Genomic DNA, 23,475 nt, shown 5'->3' with positions numbered 1-23,475 from the left:
CTTGGTGTCTGGAGAGACACCAACTTCTTGGTTCCTAGATCACCTTCCCCTCACTGTGTCCTCACATGGCAGAAGGGAGCTCCCTGGGGTCTCTTAGAAGATTTTTAATTGAAATTCATGAGGCCTCTATCGTCATGACTTAATTGCCTTCGAAAGGCCCCACTTCCTAAAACCATCAGATTGGGGATTGGGTTTCAACATATGAATTTTGGAAGGACACAACATTCAGTCTCTAGCAGAGAGCTTTTATGGTCCAGGCTTGGCCACATCCCTTCCCCTCACATGCCACTGACCGGAAGACACAGGGCCATACCTAAGCACCAGGAGACCTGGAAATGTAGTCCAACCGTACCCAGAAGGACAGGAGAACATACAGCAGCCTCAGTGTTGAGACTATGGAGTCAAATGATTTTTATTAGTAGTTAAAAAAAAGTAATGTTAAAGTAACTCTTGCTATAATGGACTCAGTTACTTCTGAGAACATTGGGTGCGCGCATGCATGCATGTGTGTGCATGCCTGCTTTATCACTTCCCAGACTGTGAGGTAGTTGAATATGTGTCTTTATACCAGACCTAGCCCAGTTGGTAGTGCCTTCCATGTGGGAGGTGATCAGTGAATACCATGGCAACGACTGGCCGTAGAGAAGATTTTTACTGAAAAGGCTAACTTTGGAAGTGGTCAGAAAAGGCATATTCTCTCATTTCTTTGCCCCCTTGCTTATTGCCTCTTTGTTCTGCTCAGTGCATGGTACGGATGCTCATCCCCTCCCCTCTGAGGTGGTGCCCACGGGCCCTGGTTTAAGTGATACGGTCCTCTCGCCCTACTTGGTTTGGGTCCAGCTCACGCCTTTATATGTTTAGGTATTGGATAATAAGTGTATAGATATTTCAGGAGACAGGGATATTTGGATCCTCTGAGGAAAGTTCCATAGAACCTTATGTGAAATAGTGAACCTTGTGGGTGCTTTAAGCCTGGGCCAAGAAGGATGCCACTATGGACATCCGGCCTTCACCACAGACCATGGCTGGACCCCTACCAGGGCAATTCTGGGGGAGCCTAAGGCTTGGAGAGGGACTGACCTACGCAGGGGTGACCCAGGACACGACTGGAAGTTCCAGCAGACCTCACAGCCTTCTCTGTGCTTCAGTAACTAAATAAGCACAACTGTAGCTAGAAAACCAGGAAGTGTCTTCTGTTCTTTTGAATATAACTTTTATCTCTCATTTCTGATTCTTCCTTGTAGCAAAATGAATGTTGAAGCAGGGTTGCAAAGTGCAAAAACATATAAAAAGTTGTTTAATTCCAAGAAATTGCATTTATCAATAAGAATGTTTCAGTGGCTTATGTTTTCATCTTGCAGGCAAAGCCAAAGCTGATCGAACCACTCGACTATGAAAATGTCATCGTCCAAAAGAAAACACAGATCCTGAACGATGGTTTGAGGGAAATGCTGCTCTTCCCTTATGATGACTTCCAGGTAGGGAACTCTCAGATAGAGTCATGTGGTCCATCTTCTCAAACAGCTCTTTCTTAACTACTGATTTATTGTTTGCTCATTTAATTTAGGATTTGTAAACGATGAAGATATTATTTAAGAGAGAAAAGTTATGTCATTCTATTTTTCCAGGCATTCCTTTATGGGTTGATTTCTTTAAAATGGTACTATTTTTGCATATGTATACACAGATATGAATATATATTATGTATATTCCCATATGCATACAGCATATGTAGAAATACGTGTGTGTGTGTGAGAGAGAGAGAGAGATTGTGTGTTATATTTGACATACAGGTGGTATACTCTGGGCTGATTTAATGGACACAAATGCCTCCTGTGTTTTACGAGCTTTGTTTGAAGAGAGATTTAAAGTTTTTGCCAGGTGCCTTAGCCCTTAAGGAGGAGATTTGCTGGGGGGAAGTAGAGGATTTTGTCATGTGTTTTTATTTATTTATTTAAAAAATTTTTTAATGTTTTTATTTATTTTTGGAGGGGAGAGAGACAGAGCATGAGGGTGGGAAGGGCAGCGAGAGAATGAGACACAGAATCCGAAACGGGCTCCAGGCTCTGAGCTGTCAGCATAAAGCCTGACGCGAGGCTCAAACTCAGAAACCATGAGATCATGACCTGAAGTCAGACACTTAACTGACTGAGCCACCCAGGCGCCCCTGTCACGCGTCCTTTCAGAGTGGCACTTGGTGAAATGGCCGTGAGGGTGCCCTGAACTGTGTGTGGGCTCCCAGAGGGGGCCTGAGGGTAGCCAGGAAGGTCCTGACGCCTACCTCCCTCGTGGGGTGCAGCTCTTGGATGCCAACAGCTGCCAGCAGAGGACCTGGCACAGCTCCTTCTGTGAGCTGCTCTCTAGATTGTTGCCTGAGGTCTCTGAGATTGCAAGAGGCCTGTGGCTAAGGGACCCTCAGGAGTTTTGAGGAGCGAGCGAGAAAAGCACCGCAATGGTGTTAGATGCGACCTGGAGTTGCCTCAGTCTGTTTGGAGGTTCTGGTGACTTCCCTTGCTCTCCTGGGACCTCATCTTGGTATTTCCTCCTCTTCTGCCTCGATGCTTCTCTACCCAGTGCTGTTACCACCCCAGCCCTGTCTTCTGTGACTTGAGCTGCCTTATTTATTTTAAAGCTTCATTGATTCTTTGTTAATTTAAAAAGTACTATGTACTTATAAAACAAAACAGAATAGACACTGTTGAAATACGATTAAGAGACTCCCCTACTATAACCCACCACAGAGACTTCTGTGCCTATTGCGTTTAGAAACTTCCATGTTAATAACCATTGTTAAATTATATTCCTTGATGTGTTTTGTTCCACAAAACTTGAGAGACTCCAATTTATAAGAAAGGTGGGAATTCTTGCAAATGTTCATTTTTTTCTTAACTTACTAAAGATACATGTGAAGAAAATGATTATACTTTCATTCCTTCCTGAAAACCAAGGAAGGCCATGGAATTGGCATTGACCATTAGTGTGATGCAGCTGCCGGAGTGTCCTCCAGTGATGGATGGTTTCAGATCATGTCTAAAAATAGCTGCTTTGAAAACCTCATTGCACGATATTTCGACAGCACAAATAAATGGAAACCTCAGAGTGATGTCTTTCGCCTCTGATCTTGGCAATAAATTTATTAGCATTTGAGAAGTTAAGTCAGATGATTACAAATTATACTTCATGTTGACATATTTTTCCTGTAGTGTGCTCTGAGGAAGCTAAAGGTTATCTCAAGTTTCTCTGAGCGTGAAGTATGTATTCTTCTTCCTCTGAGTAACCAAGTTATTCCTAGTGTTTGCAGCCTAGAAACAACGTTGCATTTGCCACCTGACATAAAATTATTTAAGAAGCAAGCAAACCAAAGAAACAAGATACAGTTAATTTATCTTAAATACAGAGCATAAACTGAGGGTTGCTGGAGGGGAGTTGGGGGGGGTAGATGGGTGATGGGCATGAAGGAGGGCACTTGTGATGAGCCCTGCGTGTTGTATGTAAGTGATGAATCACTAACTTCTACTCCTAAAAACCAATATTACACTATATGTTAACAGACTTGGATTAAAATAAAATAAAATAAAATAAAATACACAGTTAATTTAGTATCATCTTTTATCCCAGCGACAAGGAACTTGTATGTTCAAGCAGTTGTAGAATCAGATGATTGAAACTTTAAGAAAAACTTCTTTGTCCCTTTTGCCTGTAACTATTTCTCTGGAGATACCAGGCATAAATATTCTAGAAAAGGCAAAGAACTCACTGACATTTTACTGGCCAAGATTGAGTAAGCAAGTGTTATTTTCTGTTTGGGGAAAATTTTTTCCAAAGATTAAGGAGCTTAAATTTCAGCTTTCATCCCTATCACCGTAATTATGATGGGCTCCATTTAAATTTGGATACGATTATTTATTATCCTGGAGATTCCTATGTTCTATTTAGGTAAGACCAATTACACTGTGCTTTCTAGCTAGATTGTCTTGGTGATTTTAATAACTGTCTGCTTAGCTGACTGAGCAAAATGTCTTAGGATCTCACAGATGCCCTCTGTCTGTCCCTCTATTTTTAGATGAATAGAATAATACAAGGAATTTTCCTTGTGTTCTTAGAGGCAGAGGAAACAATTAGATCAAGAGAAAGTATTGGGTATGGATAAAAGATAGCATGGCCATGCTTGCTAGTTAAACAATATTAACTATTAAAATCTTAGAATTTTGTGCAAAATGAGAATTTGTTAAAATGTAAGTATGGATAGTGATGAAACAGACATACGTTCTAGAGCAGGACATGTGTTGATACTGGTCAGCTTCTAAGTATATCTGTGTTCTCTGAAAATGAGTCTTATGTAGAGAATATATATATGTATTTTTTTGTTGTTGATTTTGTTGTTATTGTTGTTAAATATACTTGCTGAAGGGTGGAAGAAAAGTGTTTCAAAGAAGCAGACAAAATAACCTAAGAGACATGGAGTCCATGTGGATTTTAAAAAGAAAAAATGGCGGTTCACAGCCCTCAGCATAGTTATGACGTCAAATTTTACCTGCCAGGGGCAGGGGCAGGAATGTGTTGCCATTACATCCTTCACTAGCCGGCTGCACTTCTTTTTTTTCAGAATCAGCCCTGCGCTTTAGGGTCTGTTCTGTTCTGTCTCTGCCTTGGCTTCATGGTTCTCCTTGCCGCCAATGTCTTCTTTTCTTTTCCATCCTTCTAGAACCTTTTCACCCTTCAGAGGCCACTTCACATCCCATGTCCTCTGAAACTGTTCAAGTCCACAGTGATTTTTCCTCCATTTTTGTAATTCCTCTAATACTTACTGTCCACACTATATACATTTATACCTAAGTACATTGTCTCGGCTTTTCATTAACGGCTTCATATGCCTTCTGTGTTCAAGTGTCACCACCTGTGCTGTGGCCCCAATGAAGGCGCAAGCACTGTGTGTGCCTCTCAGTCCTCCCCGCCGCCTTTCATCCACATGATCTCTGCAATCTGTATTATTAAGATCAAGTACTTCTGGCTCCATTTAAAGTCAGTAAAATTATTATGGACATTGGGAGTTTTCTTTGATTAATAAAGTGAATATGAATACCACTGAGCACATGTGGAAGGGCCATGACTAGGTGTTTAAACCTTTCTGCCAGATCAGTGTGATTTGGTTTGGTAGAAGCTATTGTTCTTAAAGTTTTGTGGCTTTATCAAGTGTCCTTGGTAAGAGTCTGAGAAGTTACTTTTCCTTGGAGAAATTGTAGGTAAACTTGAAAAGTTAATTAGACAGAGGTGATAACCTTTATTGTTGGGATGCTTTAGATCAAGAAATGTAAGTTGACTTTTGCTGAAGAAATGACCCGTCTCCGCATAACTCAAAGTAACACCCAGGACTGCGCCTCTTCTTGTCAGATACACAGAAGCCGAGGCGGGTCTGGCCATTGACTTCTAGTCACGGTTCCCCATCAGCTGGAAGTCCTTTACCAGGTGATGCTGGTGGCGGGGACATTCTTAACTGAATCTGTAGCTTGCTTGAGAGCTGCTTGTACCCTGGCTTGTTACACAGCCTGCTAGTGTGTTTGCAGTTATGAAAAGTGATTGGATATGGAAAAGGTAGTAGTGAGTAAAGAAAAAAAGAATGTTGGGGTGCAGTTTATGGATGTCATTTACATTTTACGAAAGTCAGTCTTTGGTGTGTGACGTAAACTAAGAAGGGGTAGAATTTGTGTGGAAGAAATAGAAAGGGTGTATCGTATTTCACTTCCAGAGATGTCTGCAAAGGAATTGAAAGCAGAGACTTAGGTGCACTTGCACTTGCACTTGCACACTAGCGTTCATGGCAGCAGTAGTCCCAGCAGCCAAACGCTGGAAACACCCCAAGCGTCCATCCATGGATGAGTGGATAAACACATGTGGTATATCCATATAATGGAATGTTACTCAGCCTTAAGAAGGAAGAAATTCTGGGGTGCCTGGGTGGCTCAATCAGGTAAGCGTCTGATCTGACTTCGGCTCACGTCATGATCTCGCCATTGGTGAGTTCGAGCCCCGCATCGGGCTCTGTGCTAACAGCTCAGAGCCTGGAGCCTGCTTCAGATTCTGCCTGTCTCTCCCTCTCCCTCTCCCTCTCCCTCTCCCTCTCCCTCTCCCTCTCCCTCCCTCACTCACTCAAGCTCTCTCTCTCTCTCTCAAAAAATAAACAGTAAAAAAATTTTTAAAAAAGAAGGAAATTCTGATGTGCCGCAACATGGATGAGCCTTGATTGTCAGTATGACAGTCAAATAGGACAAATATTGTATGATTCCACTTACATGAGTTACTTAGAATAGTCACATTTATAGAGACAAGAAGTCAATTGGTGGTCGTCAGGGGCTAGGGGAATGGTTTAATAGGTACAGAGTTTCAGTTCTGCTGGATGAAAAGAGTTCTGTGGTGGATGGTAGGGGCAGCTGCACCACAGTGAAAATGTTCTTAATACTACTGAACTGGACACTTAAAAATGGTTCAAATGTTAAATTTTATGTTCCAGAAAATTTATCACCATTAAAAAAAGAAACCAGCATGTGGTTGCAGGATTCATGTGCTATATGGATGTGAAATTGTTGTCATCCTTAAAGTCGTTTCAAGTCAGGGTGAGGAGTAAATTCCTCGGAAGCTCTTTCTGCTGGTATTTCATGGTTTAGTATCAACATCATATTTCCTAACCAGAGAATTTAAAAGGAAAGATGGTTAATAATTGGCCATCCTAGAAATTTTCGTTTTTGGAAATGTTTAGATACAGGAGAATCCTCGAGTGTTTCTCAGCATTGTATAGAAAAATGTGGTTAATCCATTTTCCTTTAAATAACATCCTGATTTTTATTTGTCCTCTGTTTCTTTTCCTCCTCTACTTACATGAGACTGATAATGATCTACAAACGACTGGCCTGAAAAGGAAGCCAGGCCCCATTACTTACAAAGGGCCTGGAAGTCCCTGATCTCATTTCCCATCTGCCCTTTTGAAAAGAAAAAATTCTTTCCACGGTGTTTTGTCCTCACTTTTTATTATATGCTGCCAAAAAATAATCTCAGTACTTTGTTTTGAGCTTTTTATTGAAAAATGTTCTTTTGACAAATTCCTCGAAATTTTTATCAGAGGGAATTCAGTGACCGACAATGTAACTTTCTGTGAGCATTGTGGTTTCTGGGATATAAGTTCATGTTTAGGATTGAACCCACCTGAATAAAATCTGGATAAATGATATTTCTAAATTGACATTAGCCAGACCTTCAGGAGACGGAAATTTTAATTCTAGTTCAAGTGATGACTTTTACAGAGAACAGGGACAGATCATACTTTCATTATCAAATGTCTTCAAAGCTTATTTTTGAATGGAACCGACAAGTGGAGTTGAAGAGTATTATTTGTTTAGCTTATAATTGAAAGTTCTCCCCCTTCTGCAAAGGGCTCAGTCTCTTGAGATGCTTACGGTATAAATGTAAGACAGGACTCCTGCTTTCAAATTGCTTAAAACTTAGATAATAACTGGATATTTGAAGTAAGAAGGAGAATGTGACTAGTATCATGAGAGAGGTGGCGTCCCATAGGAATTTATTCTAAAAGTATGAAGTTAGAGACAGCGAAACATCCAGGCGTTAAGAGTCCTGTAAGTGGTTAGAAATGCAGAAATTTAGCCTGAGAGAGAAGCAGGGTTGTTCCCTTGGCTCACCCTTAGAAATGTGAGTCAGTGGCCTGAGGCCAAGGGCATGGGTATGCCTTTGTGGGTACTGGATCTTGGGGGTGCCTTCACTTACGAAGGAGGGTAGCGAGAAGTAGAGGTAGAAAGTAGGGAAAGAGCCGGAAAACTGCAGGGTCCTGGGAGGCAGCGTGAAGAGTTTGAAGAAGGCTTCAACTCTTCTTCAGACAGTCTCACGTTCCTCCTAATGAGGTGGGGAGTTGATACTTAGGACATCTTTCCCACGAAGACAGTCTCTGGCCAGGGCTGATGAAGTGAGTAGTTGGGGTACAGGGGTTAGTGTTAAATGGTAGCAGAGAGAAGGACTGATGGTGGCTCAGAGTAATAACAAGAGGTTTTATCGGGATTGGGAAAATGAGAGAATGAGCTAAGAAGGGAAGTCCAGGAATGGGGAAGACATTGAAGATGCATAGGGAAATGCTTTGAAACAGGGCTCTGTGGAGGTCTTGGGGATGGAATTAAGGGTCTGAGGGAGAAGATGGAGAGAGAGTTCCATCTCTGAGTAGCAGGGAGAGGATTAGCTATTGAGAAATTTAGAGGTACATTGGGCTGAGGGGCCATGTCAGGCTGGTACAGAGTGGGTACGGTTCAGTGGGGGAGATGGGGCAGTAAGGAGAATTTGGAAACCTGGGGAATGAGATGAAGAGGGGGGTGACAGTAAGAAGAATGTGGTAGTAATGTGGTGGTAAGAGTCCTTGATTAGTTCTTCCACTGCGGTAACCGTGGCCACAGCCCTCATCTTTTCTTGTCTTGGCTAATGCAAGAGTCTTCTATCAAGTCTTCCACATTCCTATCCTTGCTCCCTTCCAGTTTATCCTAAGAGAATAGCAAGAGTAATTTAAAAAGTCAGCTTAGAAGGTAGGTCAGATGACATCACTCTGGTGTTTAGAGTCCTATGAAGACCTTATAATGGCCCAAAGAGCTGCTATGGTCTTGTCTATCCATGACCTCCCTGACCGTCTTCCCACCACCCGGCCTCTGTGGGGGCTCCTCCTTCACTCTGGGCTGTCCCCTGCCTTGGTGCCCTTTCTCAGGCTTTCCCCTCTGCCAGTGCACTCGTTACCCAACTGTCTCTCACCTCCTTTGGCCAAATTGCACCTTAGTGAGGTCCTCAACGACTGCCCTACTCTCCGACCCCCTTTGGCATTCCTAGTCTTCTCTGTGCTCCATTTTTTTCTCACCACATTATTTGTCCACTTCCAACATACTTATATATCTATTCATGTGAGCTCTGTAGGGTCAGGGATCTGAGTCTCGTGCACGGATGTTTCCCAAGCACCTAGAAACACATGACACAGAGCAGGAATTCAACACTTGAGTGGAATGAATGAGTGAGAGGGAGAGAGAGAATGAGAATATATGAATCACCAACCAAGAGTGGACTCCTTCCACCTAAGATTTTGTTGAAAACAGCCTTTTTGGGAATGGCAGTGCTCAAGAACTAAGAAGAGAAAACAGGTGGGAGTGTGGCAAGGTGGAGTGTGTGGCAGGGGGCAATCACTTCAGGGTCCCAGTGAGGCATCTGAGGTCCTAAAATGGCCTCCCATGAACTCTGACCAGATGAGGAGTCTTTAGAGGTGCATGTTAGACTGAGAAAAGAAGGCAGTAGAGGACCTTGTGTGTGAATGGGTAGAAATGCTTGGTGTGGGGTAGTTGGAGGGATAGAAAGTGGCACGTGGAGAAGGGGCACTTTGGTGTTTGAGGCCACACAGGCGGGTGTTTGGTAGTCACCATGGATCACGGCATGGGTGACCTTGGATGGCTCATGGGTAAGGTGAATCAACATGTAACAAAGCACTAAACCATTTGATAGAAATTTGGACAGTTAAAGACTAAAAACGTTCAGCCCAACTGTTAGGGCTATTGAACTTACATGATACATAAAGTCCAATAGAAATAAGTAAGGGGCACCTGGGTGGGTCAGTCGGTTAAGCATCCAGCTTTGGCTCAGGTCGTGATCTCAAGGTTCATGAATTCAAGCTCTGTGTCAGACCCTGTGTGAATTCAAGCCCTGTGTCAGGCCCTGTGCTGACAGCTCAGAGCCTGGAACCTGCTTCGGATTCTGTGTCTCCTTCTCTCTCTACCCCTTCTGTTCTTGTACTCTGTCTTTCTGTCTCGAAAATAAATAAACATTAAAAAATTAATAAGATAAAGAAATAATAAGTTATAGGTCAGGGTGCCTTGGTGGCTCAGTCAGTTAAGTGTCCTACTTCACCTCAGGTCATGATTTCACAGCTTGTGGGTTCGAGCCCTGCTTTGGGCTCTGTGCTGACAGCTTAAAGCCTGGACCTTGCTTCAGATTCTGTGTCTCCTCTTTCTGCCCCTTCCTTGCTCATGCTCTGTCTGTCTCTCTCTCAAAAATAACGTTAACAATTTTTTAAAATAAGAAATAAGTTATAGGTATAGGTCAAATGGCTATTTTGAGCATTTAATCTCAAAATAAGATCCATTGAGATGGATCCATCGGCCCCTTATATTTTAACCTTTCTTATTGGAAATGCAACAGGAAATGAAAGTGCTTTAGGGACATATGGTTGTTATTATTTCCTTGATCATCACATTTGTTCCTTGATTTGTTTAAAATCTTGCTCAGCTAAACGAACGTAAAGGAATATCAGTCTTGGAACTGTGCCAATTCCGTATTATATTGATGAAGGTGAAAATCACTTGTGGAAAACAGCTTCTCTACCAGATTCTCCATTAGCAACCATAGAGATCTATTGAGGAACCATAATGAACTTGGATTTGTGCCATGCTCTCTAAATGAAGGTGGCAGCCTTGTAGGAGAGGAGGCTGATCTGGCTGTGATCACTGCTGTTCTCAGCGAGGTTCAGCTCATGTGATGGCATGGTGGGCGTTCCAGTCTTCCTCTCTGGCCACAGTATCCCTCTGGTTCCCTGGGCTCTTTTACAGGCAGAACAGGCCCATTCGTGTGTCTGTGGTGGGTACATGCTGTGCTCTGTGGCATATGATGCTGGGAGACGTGATGGACGGTGTTGTCCTGTGTTATGTTGGGGGTGGGAACATTCATGCAAAACACCCGTGCTGGGTAACTCGGGAATCTCTGGTACCTGCTGCAGAGCCATTCACATAAGGCTTGCCGGATTGTTTCTGTGTTTATACAGCATGTTAGTTATTTTCCTCATTGTTCCTCAGTACAGCCTGGCCAGGAAAATAGCTTTTGTTCACTGGGGCACACACCATATGACGTGATTTTTATTAGAAATACTGCACAGTGCTTAGGAAAGCTTCTGATCCAAATAGGGGATTGATGTTAACTACATAAATAACTAGATGAAAGATGATACACACACACACACACACACACTCACACACACCTGTATAAGTGAATCTAAGATTTCATTCTCTTACATGGAGGAAAAGATACTGGATAAATCTAGTGGTCCACCATTATATGATTCCCCATGCCAGATCATATTCCCTCCCTCCTTCCCTTCCTCAAATCTTTTTCTTTGCTTTTTTGAAAATAATGTTTAGCTCACATTCTACATAGTTCAGAGAGAATGGTGAGTGTCCCACAATTGGCAGAAATGCATAAGCACACACCAGACTTGTAAGCAATGAGGGGTAGGGGGACAGTATTATCTATGTGATTAATGTGTTTGTCCTAGGTTATTAAACACAGCTAACAGACACAGGAAGTTCTAAGCCAAGGTGATATCCTATGACCGTGTAAGCAGATGGAGATTTATTTATACTGTACCTCTAACATTCACTGAGTATCGTTCCTTACCATACTTATCTGTAACTGTAAAACTATCTTAAGGTGACAGATCAAGGGAGTAGAAGACAAGGAGATACAATATGATTGCATACAAAACCAAAGGGTCCTTAAAAAGAAGATCTAGGTTTTGGCCTCAGAATTACCAGATGCCATTTCTCATACTATTAAATTCAAAATTGCTATGGTTCCTATAACCCAAAAGGGTCTTGCCGTGTCCATTGCTTGCCCTTTTCTAGAAGGGCTGCCTGGCAGAGCCTGGACACTGCCGAGTGTGTGCTGATCAGAGCATCCAGCAGCATCCTGAGTGTGCATGCTGAACGTGCATGTGAGCATGCGTGTGAACATACATGCCAGTGTACGTGCTGAGCGTGTATGTGAACGTGCATGAGTGTACATGCAAGTGTGTGTGCTGAGCTTGTGTGCGAGCGTGTGCATGACATCCAGAGAGGACAGACGTCCTTGACTCAGGACCTCCTCATCTGCTTAGCATTTTATCTGCAAAGCATCATCTCTGCTCCACTGTGTTTAAAATAAGCCTTTGGGTGGCATCTGAGGAGCTGCAGCGCGGAGGCCTGATGCTCTGACATGACCAGAGCACCTCACTGGCAAAGGCATGGAGGGCGCTGATGGGAATCCTCCTTGTTGCATAAGTGAAACTTTAAACCCAAGTGGTGAGCGTGAGCGAGTGTGCCTTCCCGAGAGGAAAGCTCACCAGTGTCTCGGAGTATGTAAATAAGGGCCACATTTTAACATGAAGCATATTCACCATGCCGGGTGTTCACACAAAGGTATGGTCTTTTTAGCGACCCAAAGTGCATTCTAGAGAAGGACTTGCAGAGCCTACACAGATGGCTAGGGAACAAGAAACTGGGCTTGCTTATACCTTCTTCAAGGTAACGTTACCCACTGGAACGCAAGTCAGTCAGAGGGATGGTAGGTGCTCTCCAGGCAGGACCCAAGACTTAGTCATGTGACCCAAGGTTTTAGCCCCAGGTCTTCTATTACTAATCTGGATGTTGGGGTAAGTGATAAGCCTTCTTTTTTCTTTAAAACCTTTTTTAGTTTATTTATTTTGACAGAGAGCATGCGGGGAGGGAGAGAGAGAATTACAAGCAGGCTCTGCAATGTCAGTGCAGAGCCTGACGTGGGGCTTGAACCCACAAGCCATGAGATCATGATGTGAGCCAAAACCAAGTCGGATGCTTAACCGACTGAGCCACCCAGGCGCCCCCATAATAAGCCTTCTTAATACTCACTTTTCTTAATCTGTTGTTCAGAGATAACATTTGCCCTAAAATTTGGGTTCTCCTAGATATGCAAGAATCCAAAGAGATACCACCACTCGAGAAAGCTCTTTGCACACGTGGATGGTGTGTCTCAGTTGTCAGGGAGGGAGTTGAGGGCCTAGGAAGCAGCCTCCTTCCTGTTTATGTAATATCCATTCATTTTTGAGGATGGCCATGTCCTCAGAGTCCTGTGATGTGAGGCATGCAGAGCCCCTTACCCGTGGGGAAGCTGGACCTGCCACATGTCCCCCAAATAACCAGAGGCCACCCCTGGTTTTCTGGATAACCCTTCCCCCCTCCTCCATTGTCTTTTATGCATTGGTGTTTAAGAGCGATGAAAAACAAGCTTCAAATACCAAACCAAACCAAACATAAACCAAACAAAATCTCTAAAAACTAAATTTAATGTATGAGTCTGGTCATGAAGGGTCCTGAACATTTCACTTGTTTAGTTACAGTTTACTGCATTTGGACAGTTATGTAATGTATAATTTTGGGGGTTTGAGAAGGTAGCAGAATGAAATTTTTATGGCTCTCAAAGGTCTACGGACACTTATAAATGTACATGACATTTTAGGAAACAGGACATTATGTGGTGACAGAAGCTACCTGGTGTCTCACCAGTTCTGAGACAGTGTCTCCTTTGGAGCTCTGAGAGATCTTCTGATTGAATAAAACAATCCCCATTTTGAAGTCTTTGCTGCCCCTTCACTCAGCAAACGTTCACGATGTGCCAGATGTTCTGCCGGGTTGGAGAAGCAAAGATGAGCAGCATAGTCGTAGTCCGAGCGTCTCCAGGCCGGTGGGGGATGTGGGTGGTGGGAAGAGCCCCACAGCCAGGCGGATGGCCTGGCGCCTGAGGGAGTCAGAAGTCCCCATGGGCCACAGGGCCAGAGGGGCAGGGGAGCCCTGAAAAGGCATCATAGCTGCTCGGCCACGGTCTTGGGTTCTGCTGAGGAGTTTGGACTCAATTATGGCAGCAGCGAGGAGTCATGGTGAGGATTGAAGCCGAGGCTTGGTGCTATCAGATGAGTTTTAGAGAAATGAGTGGCAGGTGTGCAGAGAACGGGTAAGAGGGACAGCGGAGGGGAGGTGGGCATAGGGGTGTGGTGCTACCCTGCGGCACATGCAAGAGCACCCTGGATCCGTGCACTGTCGTGCGGTGTCCAGCAAGGAAAGTCACTGACAGCGCATGGGACAGCACTGTTGAGTGAACAGAGACGGGCGGTGCAGGGTGGGAGCCCGGGTGGCTTGCAGGGGCCAGCCAGGAGGAGCTGTGAGGGAGAGACAGCCCTCAGGGTGGCTCAGCCCTGGTGGGGTTTTCATGGGTCCCTTGGGAGTGGTCTTTTGTTAAGTCCCTCCAGAAACCCAAATGGGGCTCCCTCTCTAGACCCTTGTCCTGTCCTATGTATGCTTTGTCCATTTTCTTAATTATTGGTGAACACGGCATTGCAGGTTCTCAGGAAACTGAAAACGGGCCTGTCCGATGTTAATAGAACGCTGTGGGTCAGCGCCAAGACGTGGTCTCCGCAGTGAGATGTGGGGAACGCCCTGCGTGAGGTTTCGTTTCCAGCCTGGCTTGAGACTGAATCCTCTCAAAGCAAGTCATCTGCTCTGAAACAAATGCGTCTGCCAGACATTTGGAAAGGTGCCATGACGCCGCACTTGATAAGCCACCAAAACGTCCCCAGAGTTGTCTAGTAGTGATGTTTCATGCACAGACAGATGCAACCAAGGCCGGTTTCCAGCACATGATATGAAGGGACCTAACTTCACAGACGCATGAGGTTTCGTGCAGCTTGGCTCAGGCCTAGAGATGAAGGGAAGGAGGTGTTGAGAGCTGCCTGTCTAACAGGGAATAGTTGAGAAGCCAAGATAAGTTTAGAACATTGAAGTGGATGCTGTCCATTTGGCCCAGTCGAGCACAATATAAATTCAACCCAGGGCTTACTTGTTTAGTGAAGGAGATGGGCCAGGCTGAGGGACGCCAGCCTGAAGAGCTGTCTTCCCTAGGCCGCCCGGGCTTTGATTTCTGGCAGCATCCACTTCCCTCCCCTCCCCGAGTGCTGGCCCCCTCCCACCACACCCCAAGGTCACCCTTCTCCTGGAAGATCAAAGTACTGTTTCTCTGCAAATGCATCAAGCCCTCAGAGGTTTGAAGGCAGAGTTCTTCTAAGGGAATTAAAACAAACACAGAACTGAATGCGAATATAGGATGCTCCGAATGGAATTACAAACAGGATAGGTTAACTGCTAAGCAGAGCGAGTCCACCCTTTTGTGTAGGGGCAGATGGGAGCCAACCAGCCCCTGAGACTTGGTATGGGCTTCTCTGTCCAGCAGGTCATATTTGTTAAAGTGAGTCTTGAGCCCCCTTCTCTGACCTCAGCCTGTCCACAGGCCTGAGAGCCCATCTTAGAGGTAAGACCCCAGGCACCTAGGAAATTTCCCTCACTCGCGACTTCCTGCAGCCATGTGCCTAATCGACCAGTTAGTTACCTCCTCTTTTTTTTTTTTCCCCAACTGTTTTATTTATTCTTGAGAGAGAGAGAGAGAGAGACAGAGCATGAGCAGGGGAGGGGCAGAGCGAGAGAGGGACACAGAATCTAAAGCAGGCTCCAGGCTCTGAGCTGTCAGCACAGAGCCTGACGTGGGGCTTGAACTCAAAAACTGTGAGATCATGACCTGAGCTGAAGTCGGGCACTAAACCAACTGAGCCACCCAGGCACCCCCAGTTATCTCTTCTTGAAGAGAATCTTTTTCATCTCTTGTAACTCTTCAGAGGCGTTCTGCTCAGAACACTCAAGAAGCTGCCTCTTCCTGTTTCAAGGCCTACACTGCTTTCTGGGCTGCCTGTGGTGTTTGTTTTTCTGTCTGAGGGAGGCCACTCCCAGCCCTGTGCTCCTTGGCACGGGAGAGATGGGGAGACAGTGTGCGGACGCCCACAGCCGCCCCAGGTCGCAGCCCACCCACTTCTCTGGGATCTTGTCTCCAGCTCATTGTTCACAGGGTCCCCGGGGAAGGGTGGGCCTTTTGTTTCTGCCTCTTAATTAAAATTGTATAAAATAGGATATTTTAAACAGCCACGGCTATGTATGCTTCCCACCAGGAATTAAGAGAGTTGTTTTGTTATAGTTTTAATGCCTATTCTAAAGTGATTAATAAAAAGTCCCATGCCTTATGGGTTGGGAGGGTCAGAAAAGTAAAGAAATGAGGACATAAAAGCAGGTCTCTGTTAAGACTCACCCTGTATTTATTTAAGTCTGCAAACTGACTCTGCCCTCCTTCTCATCCAACAATTCCTTTCATAAAAATAAATGGGGTAATCAGTCAAAGCAGACATAGTATTCGGCTTATTTTTTTGGGTGTCTTTTAGTTTCTCTCAAAGCACAGATAATAAGCCATTTGAGAGAGATGGACTTAGAATTCCATGTTCACAGAGCTGTGGAATTTTTAAATTACAAAGGAAGCCTGGAGATCCTTAGAAAACTCTATTTTACAGATGTGGAAAGTTAAAACTCCCCCCCCCCACCCCCCGCCCCAAGATCACACAGCTAATTAGAGCCGAGCTCGGATGAGCACTCAGATTTCCTGTCTCTCACTTCAAACCCCTTTCCAGTATCACTTCTCAGATTCTTCCATAGGAAGTTTAATTAAATGGCTCACCTCACATTTCTTGCGGGTTGAAACAAGAGCTTCCTGGTACCCCAGTTTCAGGGGGTCGGGGTGGCTGGGTGGCCCGCCCTGATGGAGAGAGGACAGAGCCCTGGCCAGGTTGGGATCACAAATTCCCTTCGTAGAGAGAGCTTCCAAACTGAAGATGCAGAGCCAGGGTTAGAGAGCAGGCCATCAGGGAGCAGCTGTGAGCAATGGAGAAGAGCGTCGGGAAATGCAGGGTGCTACAGGGCTGGCCCAGATGAGGAGACACGCCATATGGTTTGTCTGTATGTCCCTTTAGGGGATGCGCAGCCCTACCTCCCTGGGTCACACATCCAGGTACGGCTCATGGCCCCTGAAGTGACCCCAGTCTTTGGAGGGAATCATTTCAACCAAGAGGGAAAAAACCTTTTAAAGTAAAAGATCTATATGACATTTGTCCTTCCGTTAAATTAAACTTGGAGATAGTTATAAGTTCTGCTGTTTCTATTCAGGTCTGGGGGGAAATTCTGAACTTCTTCCATTAAAAGAAAAAGTCCCCTAAAGATGGACCTGGGATCTCGGGTGTCCCTGTGCCACCTTCTAAGCCTTTTGGGCGAGGTCTTCACCCCTTTCTCTTCCTTTAGCAGTTCTAAATTGTTCTTTTCAGTTTCTCCTGACATTTTTTGGAATTCCTCATAAGACTCCCGTCCATACTTGGCCAAGGTAATGAAGGGTCTCCATGTATCCAAGACTACCAGCGTTTAACCTAAGTAACAGTAACTGACTGAAAATAATTTAGACTATTTTAGTAGCTAGAAGAAGGTTTTTGTTTTAAATTGTGCTTTGCGCTATGAGATTTCTATCCAAAATGGTTGCCGGAGATGCTAGCTGTGTTAGGATTTAATTTGCAGATCTTATCATGCTTCATAGTGAAATGCTTCTCCCCTCCCCCTTGCAGATGTAGAGATCTCCTGAGGAGAAAGCAGCTGCTGAGCTCCCCCCGTGGCGTGGAAATAATTTATTTCCAAACATAGGAATGGGACTGATATTCTTTGACTGTCCACCTTGATGTTGATCTATATAAAGTAGATACAGACCCATCTTTGGGTAGGAATATGATTTTTAACTGATAGAAAAGTAGAAGAGAATACCACAACCATGGGAAAGAAAATTAAGTCCACTTTTGAGGAGGGCATTAGTGTTCACTGAGTATAAATCTCCTGGTATTGATTGGGACTCTTTTATAAGCCAGATAAATAAAACTGCAGAAATTTAATGTTAATTGATTTGGCATATAGTAGACTATTACCCAAATATGGCTTTTAATAAAGAAAGTCTTTGGAGAAATTAAAGTAGAGCATTCACGTATGCTGTCGTCTTCTCTTGTCAGTTTTCATAATGGACCAGAGAAGTTTCTGTAATAACAGAAAAAAAATTATATACAGGTAATCAATGACTTTTTAGTAGAGTTCTATTTCAGTCTCCATTGACTATTTTATTCTTGAAACATTTATTGATTACTCAGCCCAGAGATACTGATAGGAAGCTATGCCCCTGCCCTCAGAGACACCGCAGTCTGGTAGGAGGAAGTAGGACACATGCCTGCAGAGGGTTTGGGATTATGGAGTCAGAGATTGACGAGCTGTCAGACAGGGCCTCATGGGCCATAGTTGATAAGTCACCAAGGTCTGGGATCAACTCTTAGATTTGTAAGTCCAGAGATTGAGTGTGGTCAGTGTGACCAGAGTTGTTTGGGTTCAGAGAACTGACTTATAGCAGACAACTTCACAGGAGAACAAACCAAATAGCATTTAATAATGAGCATTGGGAACTAGAATTAATAAGCAGGTGAGAATACATTCCGTGGCCATGTCAGTTCTCTCTATTTAGGAAAGTGTAAATGGGAATTCCTTTATAAACACATGGATTAGTGAGGCTGGACTCTGTGAGTGGGAAGAAGACCTTGGGAACAGAGGATATCAAGTGGTGGGTCCTCATTGGTGCCAAGTCCAGGAGTCACTGGTGCCCCAAGTCACCCCAGCCTGATGGATTCCAGCCTTGCCTTTTAAATGGTGATAAAGACACTGACAAAATCACTCTGGTCATGCAAGCATGGTTCTTTCTGATGGCCCATTCTTTCCCCAGATGAGTTAAAACTATTGATTAGGCTATAGGTTGGTGGGATTTTTAATTCTTTGATGTTCTGTAATTCAAGTTTAATTAGAGTTCTGGGCAGTTTTTCCTTTGGGATAGGATATATTTGTAGTTCTAGGATTTAATGGGTCTCTTTTATGTGTGCAAAGAGATAACCTCATTTATTATGTCTTGATTTTGCTCTTTTAACTTTCCAAGGGTAAGCTTATCTCCCAAGCTTCTCCCTTTTTGTACTGAATACAACTCGTACTCATCCTACACAATTTAGCTTGAGTGCCTTTGCCTTGTGCATATCTTCCTGATGTCCTTTCTCCCTCCCTGTTGGATTTAGATTCCCCTCACTTTCCTTTCATGCCAGCCTGTGCTCCTCTGCCTCTTTCTCTCATACTCCTCTGTAGTGCTTGTGGCATTCTGATAACTTACATCCTCATCTTCCTCTGTCTTCAGACTATAGGCGCTATAGGAACAGCAACTATATTTCATTGAAGTTGGTGTCTCAGCTGCTAGTTCAGTGTCTGGTGGTAGAAAGTAGTGACACAATGGATGGATGGATGGATGGATGGATGGATGGATGGATGAAATGATATTTGTGCTGAAATGTAAAATGGTCAGTACAGTGATTTGGAGGAAGAGAAACCATTGATATCTACTCTCAAAGTGCAATAGACATTTTTTTCTATTGTATTTGTCTCCTCTTAGGACATTGACACATGTCCCAAGAAAGGTAAATGTGGAAACCAAGTCGCAGCTTTGTGTATCCCTTCAGTGCTTCTGTTCCAACTCTATATTGTGATTAGTATTTGAAAACATTTTTATGAAAACAGCAGTTTCTTCAGTGCGTTAATGAGGACATGTTCCCAATCTCTTAACCATCTTGTTGCAGTTAGTTACTGCTGAGTAACAAACCACTCCAAAGCCTAGTTAATTTAGGATAATAATGTTTTGTTTCTCACAGTTCTGAAGTCTGATCAAGGCTCAGTGGGGGTAGTTCTGCTTGACTTTCTGTTGGCGGAGTCTGGAATTTCCAAGAAGGCTACTTACTTTGTGGTATCTCACCCAGGATGGCTGGAACCAGCTGTGGGTTGCTGGGGCATCTTTCTGTATATGGCTTCTCCATATTGCTAGTTTGGACTTCCTCATGGCATTTAGTGGTCTCAAGTAGTAGGACTTTCTGTGTGGTTGTCTTTAAGAAGGAGGAAGAGAGCTGCAAGTTCTCCTAAAGGCTAAGTTTGGAATGGGCACAGTGCCAGTTCCGCCTCATCTGATTGGTCAAAGCCAGCCCAGATTCAAGGAGAAGGAAATCGTCTGCGCCTTTTGGTGTGAGGAACAGCAAGCATATGTAGGGAAGGATAGCAGCCAGCTATCTAAAAGAGGTTATCTAAAATACCCGATTTTATATACAACGAGAATTAGAGATAAAAATAACACGAAGCTAGATGTGTACTACGGAAGTGTGTCTCATGTAAGTGAATGGTTGTTAAGAAATGCGCTATTTGGATGAAGTCTCCAGGGGGATATAGGGCTCTTGTAGGAAAACTAAGCTTTGTCAAAATCAGAGCTAGGACTTGATCAGTAACGGACTCAAACCCAGCATTCTGGTACTGGTGGGGGGTGGTAAGCACACAGATGACTGGTTCAGTTATGTCCAGTGCTCTCTTATTTGCTAAAGACCAGGTCTCTCTTTCAGGCTTCAAGTCGCTTTCATTTAAAGTGAGGGCATACTGGCATCAATCACTCTGATCCACAAGAATCATAAAGATCCTATTTCTCTCACCTTAGAGGAGTGTTTGGAAAAGTGTCGCATAATTAAAGTTTCTTGAGGGGCACCTGGCTGTCTCAGTCAGTAGAGTGTGTAACTCTTGATCTTGGGGTTGTGAGTTCAAGCCCCACGTTGGGGTGGAGATTACTTAAAACCTTAATGTCAGACTTAACCTTAATGTCAGGTCATGATCTCACAACTTGTGAGTTTGGGCCCCGCATTGGGCTCTGTGCTGACAGCTCAGAGCCTGGAGCCTGCTTCAGACTCTGTGTCTCCCTCTCTCTCTGCCCTTCCCTTACTACTACTCTCTCTCTCTCTCTCAAAAATAAATAAAAACATTAACAAAGTTAAAAAAAAATAAAACCTTAAAAAAGTTTTTTGAGTTGGCTATTCCACTGGGAAAAACATAATACATTTTGTCTTTTGACTAGAGCTGTGATGGGAAATGGACTGGAAATGATTCTAATAGTCCCATTTCTTGAACTGAGCATTTCCTGAACATTTTACAAGTATAATAATTAGTTTCAGAAATCTTCATAGACCAAAATACGTCAAATTAGGGATATAGAATGTATCCTTCTTTGAAACATACACAGTTTCTTAAAACAATTCCCCTTTTCTTATATTATTCCTGATTTTTAACAGTTTTGACAATCTCTTATCATTGTGTTACTTGGAAACTTTTTGAATAGATTATGCCTCTTCAGTGCTTATTGTCACATGTCTCTATGGCATTTCCTGGGAACAGGTGAGAGTAGTAAGGTTCACCATTTGTGATAGTTGCAAAGAAACCAATACCAAGGGCCTTCAGAGCCCTTTTGGAGCCTGAATGAATTAGTAATTCACCCATGAAGGACTTCAGTGGAGAATGGAGTTCCTTCTTTCCTTTCCTTTAGTATAAGGAGCCTTATTCTAAAAGCAGGGTTTAAGATTATTTTCAAAGGTTAGCACCATGCAAAAAAGAGTAAAATAGGTAGAGATACAACATTGAGAAAACGGGCAGGGAATAAAATTAAATTATATACAAAATATATGCACTGAAGCTTTCAACCTGTGCCAGAGGGTAAGGGTTTGCAAATTTGATCCAAAGCTTCCTCCAGCCAAGGGAAGAGGAAGAACGTCTGGGACAGATGCTGGGTGGTCCTCGCTTAGTAAGTAGCCACAAAGAGCTACCACAGGGTAGACTCTCTTGGCAAACTATTTTCCACGTATGCCATTTTTATGACTGTGATCTATCTGTTAATAGTATTCAAGAATTATAGTCCAAGGGAGGAAACATCTAGGATGTTTATTTCTGAAGCCTGAGATCCGGTTTCCTCATATTGACAAAATGTCCTTTCTAATAATGTCAATTAGAGTGGATTTACTACTGCCTAAAGTCACGAGGCATTTTATTATTTAAAATAAGCATTTGAGCCTCTTGAGGGGAGGTGGCATTCACAAGATCATAGATCTATTCAACAAATAGTGATTGAGCACTTTCTACTTGTCTGGTTACCATGCCGTGAGGCCCTGGGGATATGGCAGTGAACAAGAGTAGACATAAAAGGCAAGTAAAAGATGAATGTGAAGTAGAATAAGTAGCCCTAAAACTCACTTGGAACCACAAAAGACTCCAAATAGCCGAAGAAATCCTTAGAAAGAAGAACAAAGCAGGAAGCATCACACATCCTGATTTCAAGCTCTGCTATAAAGCTGTAGTCATCAAAATAGTGTGGTACAGGCATAAAAACACAAGTAGAACAGTAGAACAGAATCAGGAGCCTAAAATAAACCCAAGCATATATGGTCAACTAATATTTGACAAGGGAGCCGAGAATACTCAGTGGATAAAAGACAATAAATAGTGCTCTTTAGTGAATGGTGGTGGGATAATTGGCTATTCCCATGTAAAAGAATGAAACTAGACCCACATCTTACACTACTCATGAAAATGAACTCAAAATGGATTGAAGACTTATATATAAGACCTGAAATCATGAAACCCCTAGAAGGGAATCTAGGAATAAAGTTCATTAACATGGGTCTTAATAATGATTTTTTGGGGGTATGATAACTAAAATACAAACAACAACAACAACAAAGCAAGTGTGACCACACCAAAATCAAAAGCTTCTGCACGGCAAAATAAACCATCAGTAGTGTCAAGAGACAACCTATGGAATGGGAAGAAAATATTTGCAAACCACATATCTAGGGATTAATATCCAAAATGTATGAAGAACTCATGTAACTCAACAACAACAACAGAAGTAACCCAAATTATAAAGGACAAAGGACCTTAAAAGACAGTTTTCCGAAGAAGGTATACAAAAAGCCAACAAGTACATGAGAAGACGTTCCCCATCACTGGTTAGTAGGGAAATACGAAATAAAATCACAATGAGATATCACCTCACGCCTGCTAGAATGGCTGTCACCAGAAAGATAAGAGGTAACAGATGCTGGCACCGATGTGGAGAAGAGGAAACCCTCGTGCACTGTTGGTAGGATTGTAGTTTAGCGCAGCCACTATGGAAAACAGTATGGAGGACCCTCAAATAGAGGGGCTCCTGGGGGGCTCAGTTGGTTAAGCGTCTGACTCTTGGTTTGGGCTTTGGTCATAATCTCTTGGTGGGTTCTGGCCCAGCATTGGGCTCCCCAGCTGGCAGCCTGTTTGGAATTCTGTCTCTCTTTCTGCCTCTCCCTCACTCGTGTTGTCTCTCTCAAAATAATAAATTTAAGAAACAAAGAAATACTTAGAATTAAAAATAGAACTACCATATGATCCAATAATGCCACTTATGGGACTATATCCAAAGGAAATGAAAACACTAACGTGAAAAGGTATCTGCACCCCAGTGTTTACAGCAGCAATGTTTACAGTAGCCATGACATGGAAACAACTTAAGTGAATATTGTTTGATGAACGGATAAATTATGATATGTATCTACAATGGAATAATATTAAGTCATAAAAAATGAAGAAATCCTACCATATGCAAAAACATGATGGACCTTGCAGGCATCATGCTAAGTAAAATGAATCAAAGACAAATACTGTGTAATCCCACTTATATGTGGAATGAAACAAAACAAGACAAAAAGGCATAGAAGGAGACCAGCCTTGCAGTTACCAGAGATGGAGGGTATGGGGAGGAAGAATTGGAGGAAGGAGGTCAAAAGGTCCAAACTTCCGC

At 43.3% G+C, this 23,475-nt stretch overlaps 1 protein-coding gene across 10 annotated transcripts in view; it reads left to right on the top strand.

Moving 5' to 3' along the window:
• Positions 1-23,475, top strand: part of DOCK9 (dedicator of cytokinesis 9) — a 290,243-nt gene that overhangs the window by 127,789 nt on the left and 138,979 nt on the right. For all 10 annotated transcript variants that reach the window (XM_039252519.1, XM_039252516.1, XM_039252512.1 and 7 more), the window contains exon 2: positions 1,362-1,478. In XM_039252519.1, coding sequence (XP_039108450.1) covers positions 1,362-1,478 — 117 coding nt within the window. The remainder of the gene's footprint in view (positions 1-1,361; positions 1,479-23,475) is intronic.

Source organism: Hyaena hyaena, unplaced genomic scaffold (genome assembly GCF_003009895.1).
Source record: "Hyaena hyaena isolate Hyena2069 unplaced genomic scaffold, ASM300989v1 scaffold_418, whole genome shotgun sequence".
NCBI lineage: Eukaryota > Metazoa > Chordata > Mammalia > Carnivora > Hyaenidae > Hyaena > Hyaena hyaena.
The sequence above is the reverse complement of the archived record's forward strand: the minus strand, read 5'-3'. Positions and strand labels throughout refer to the sequence as shown.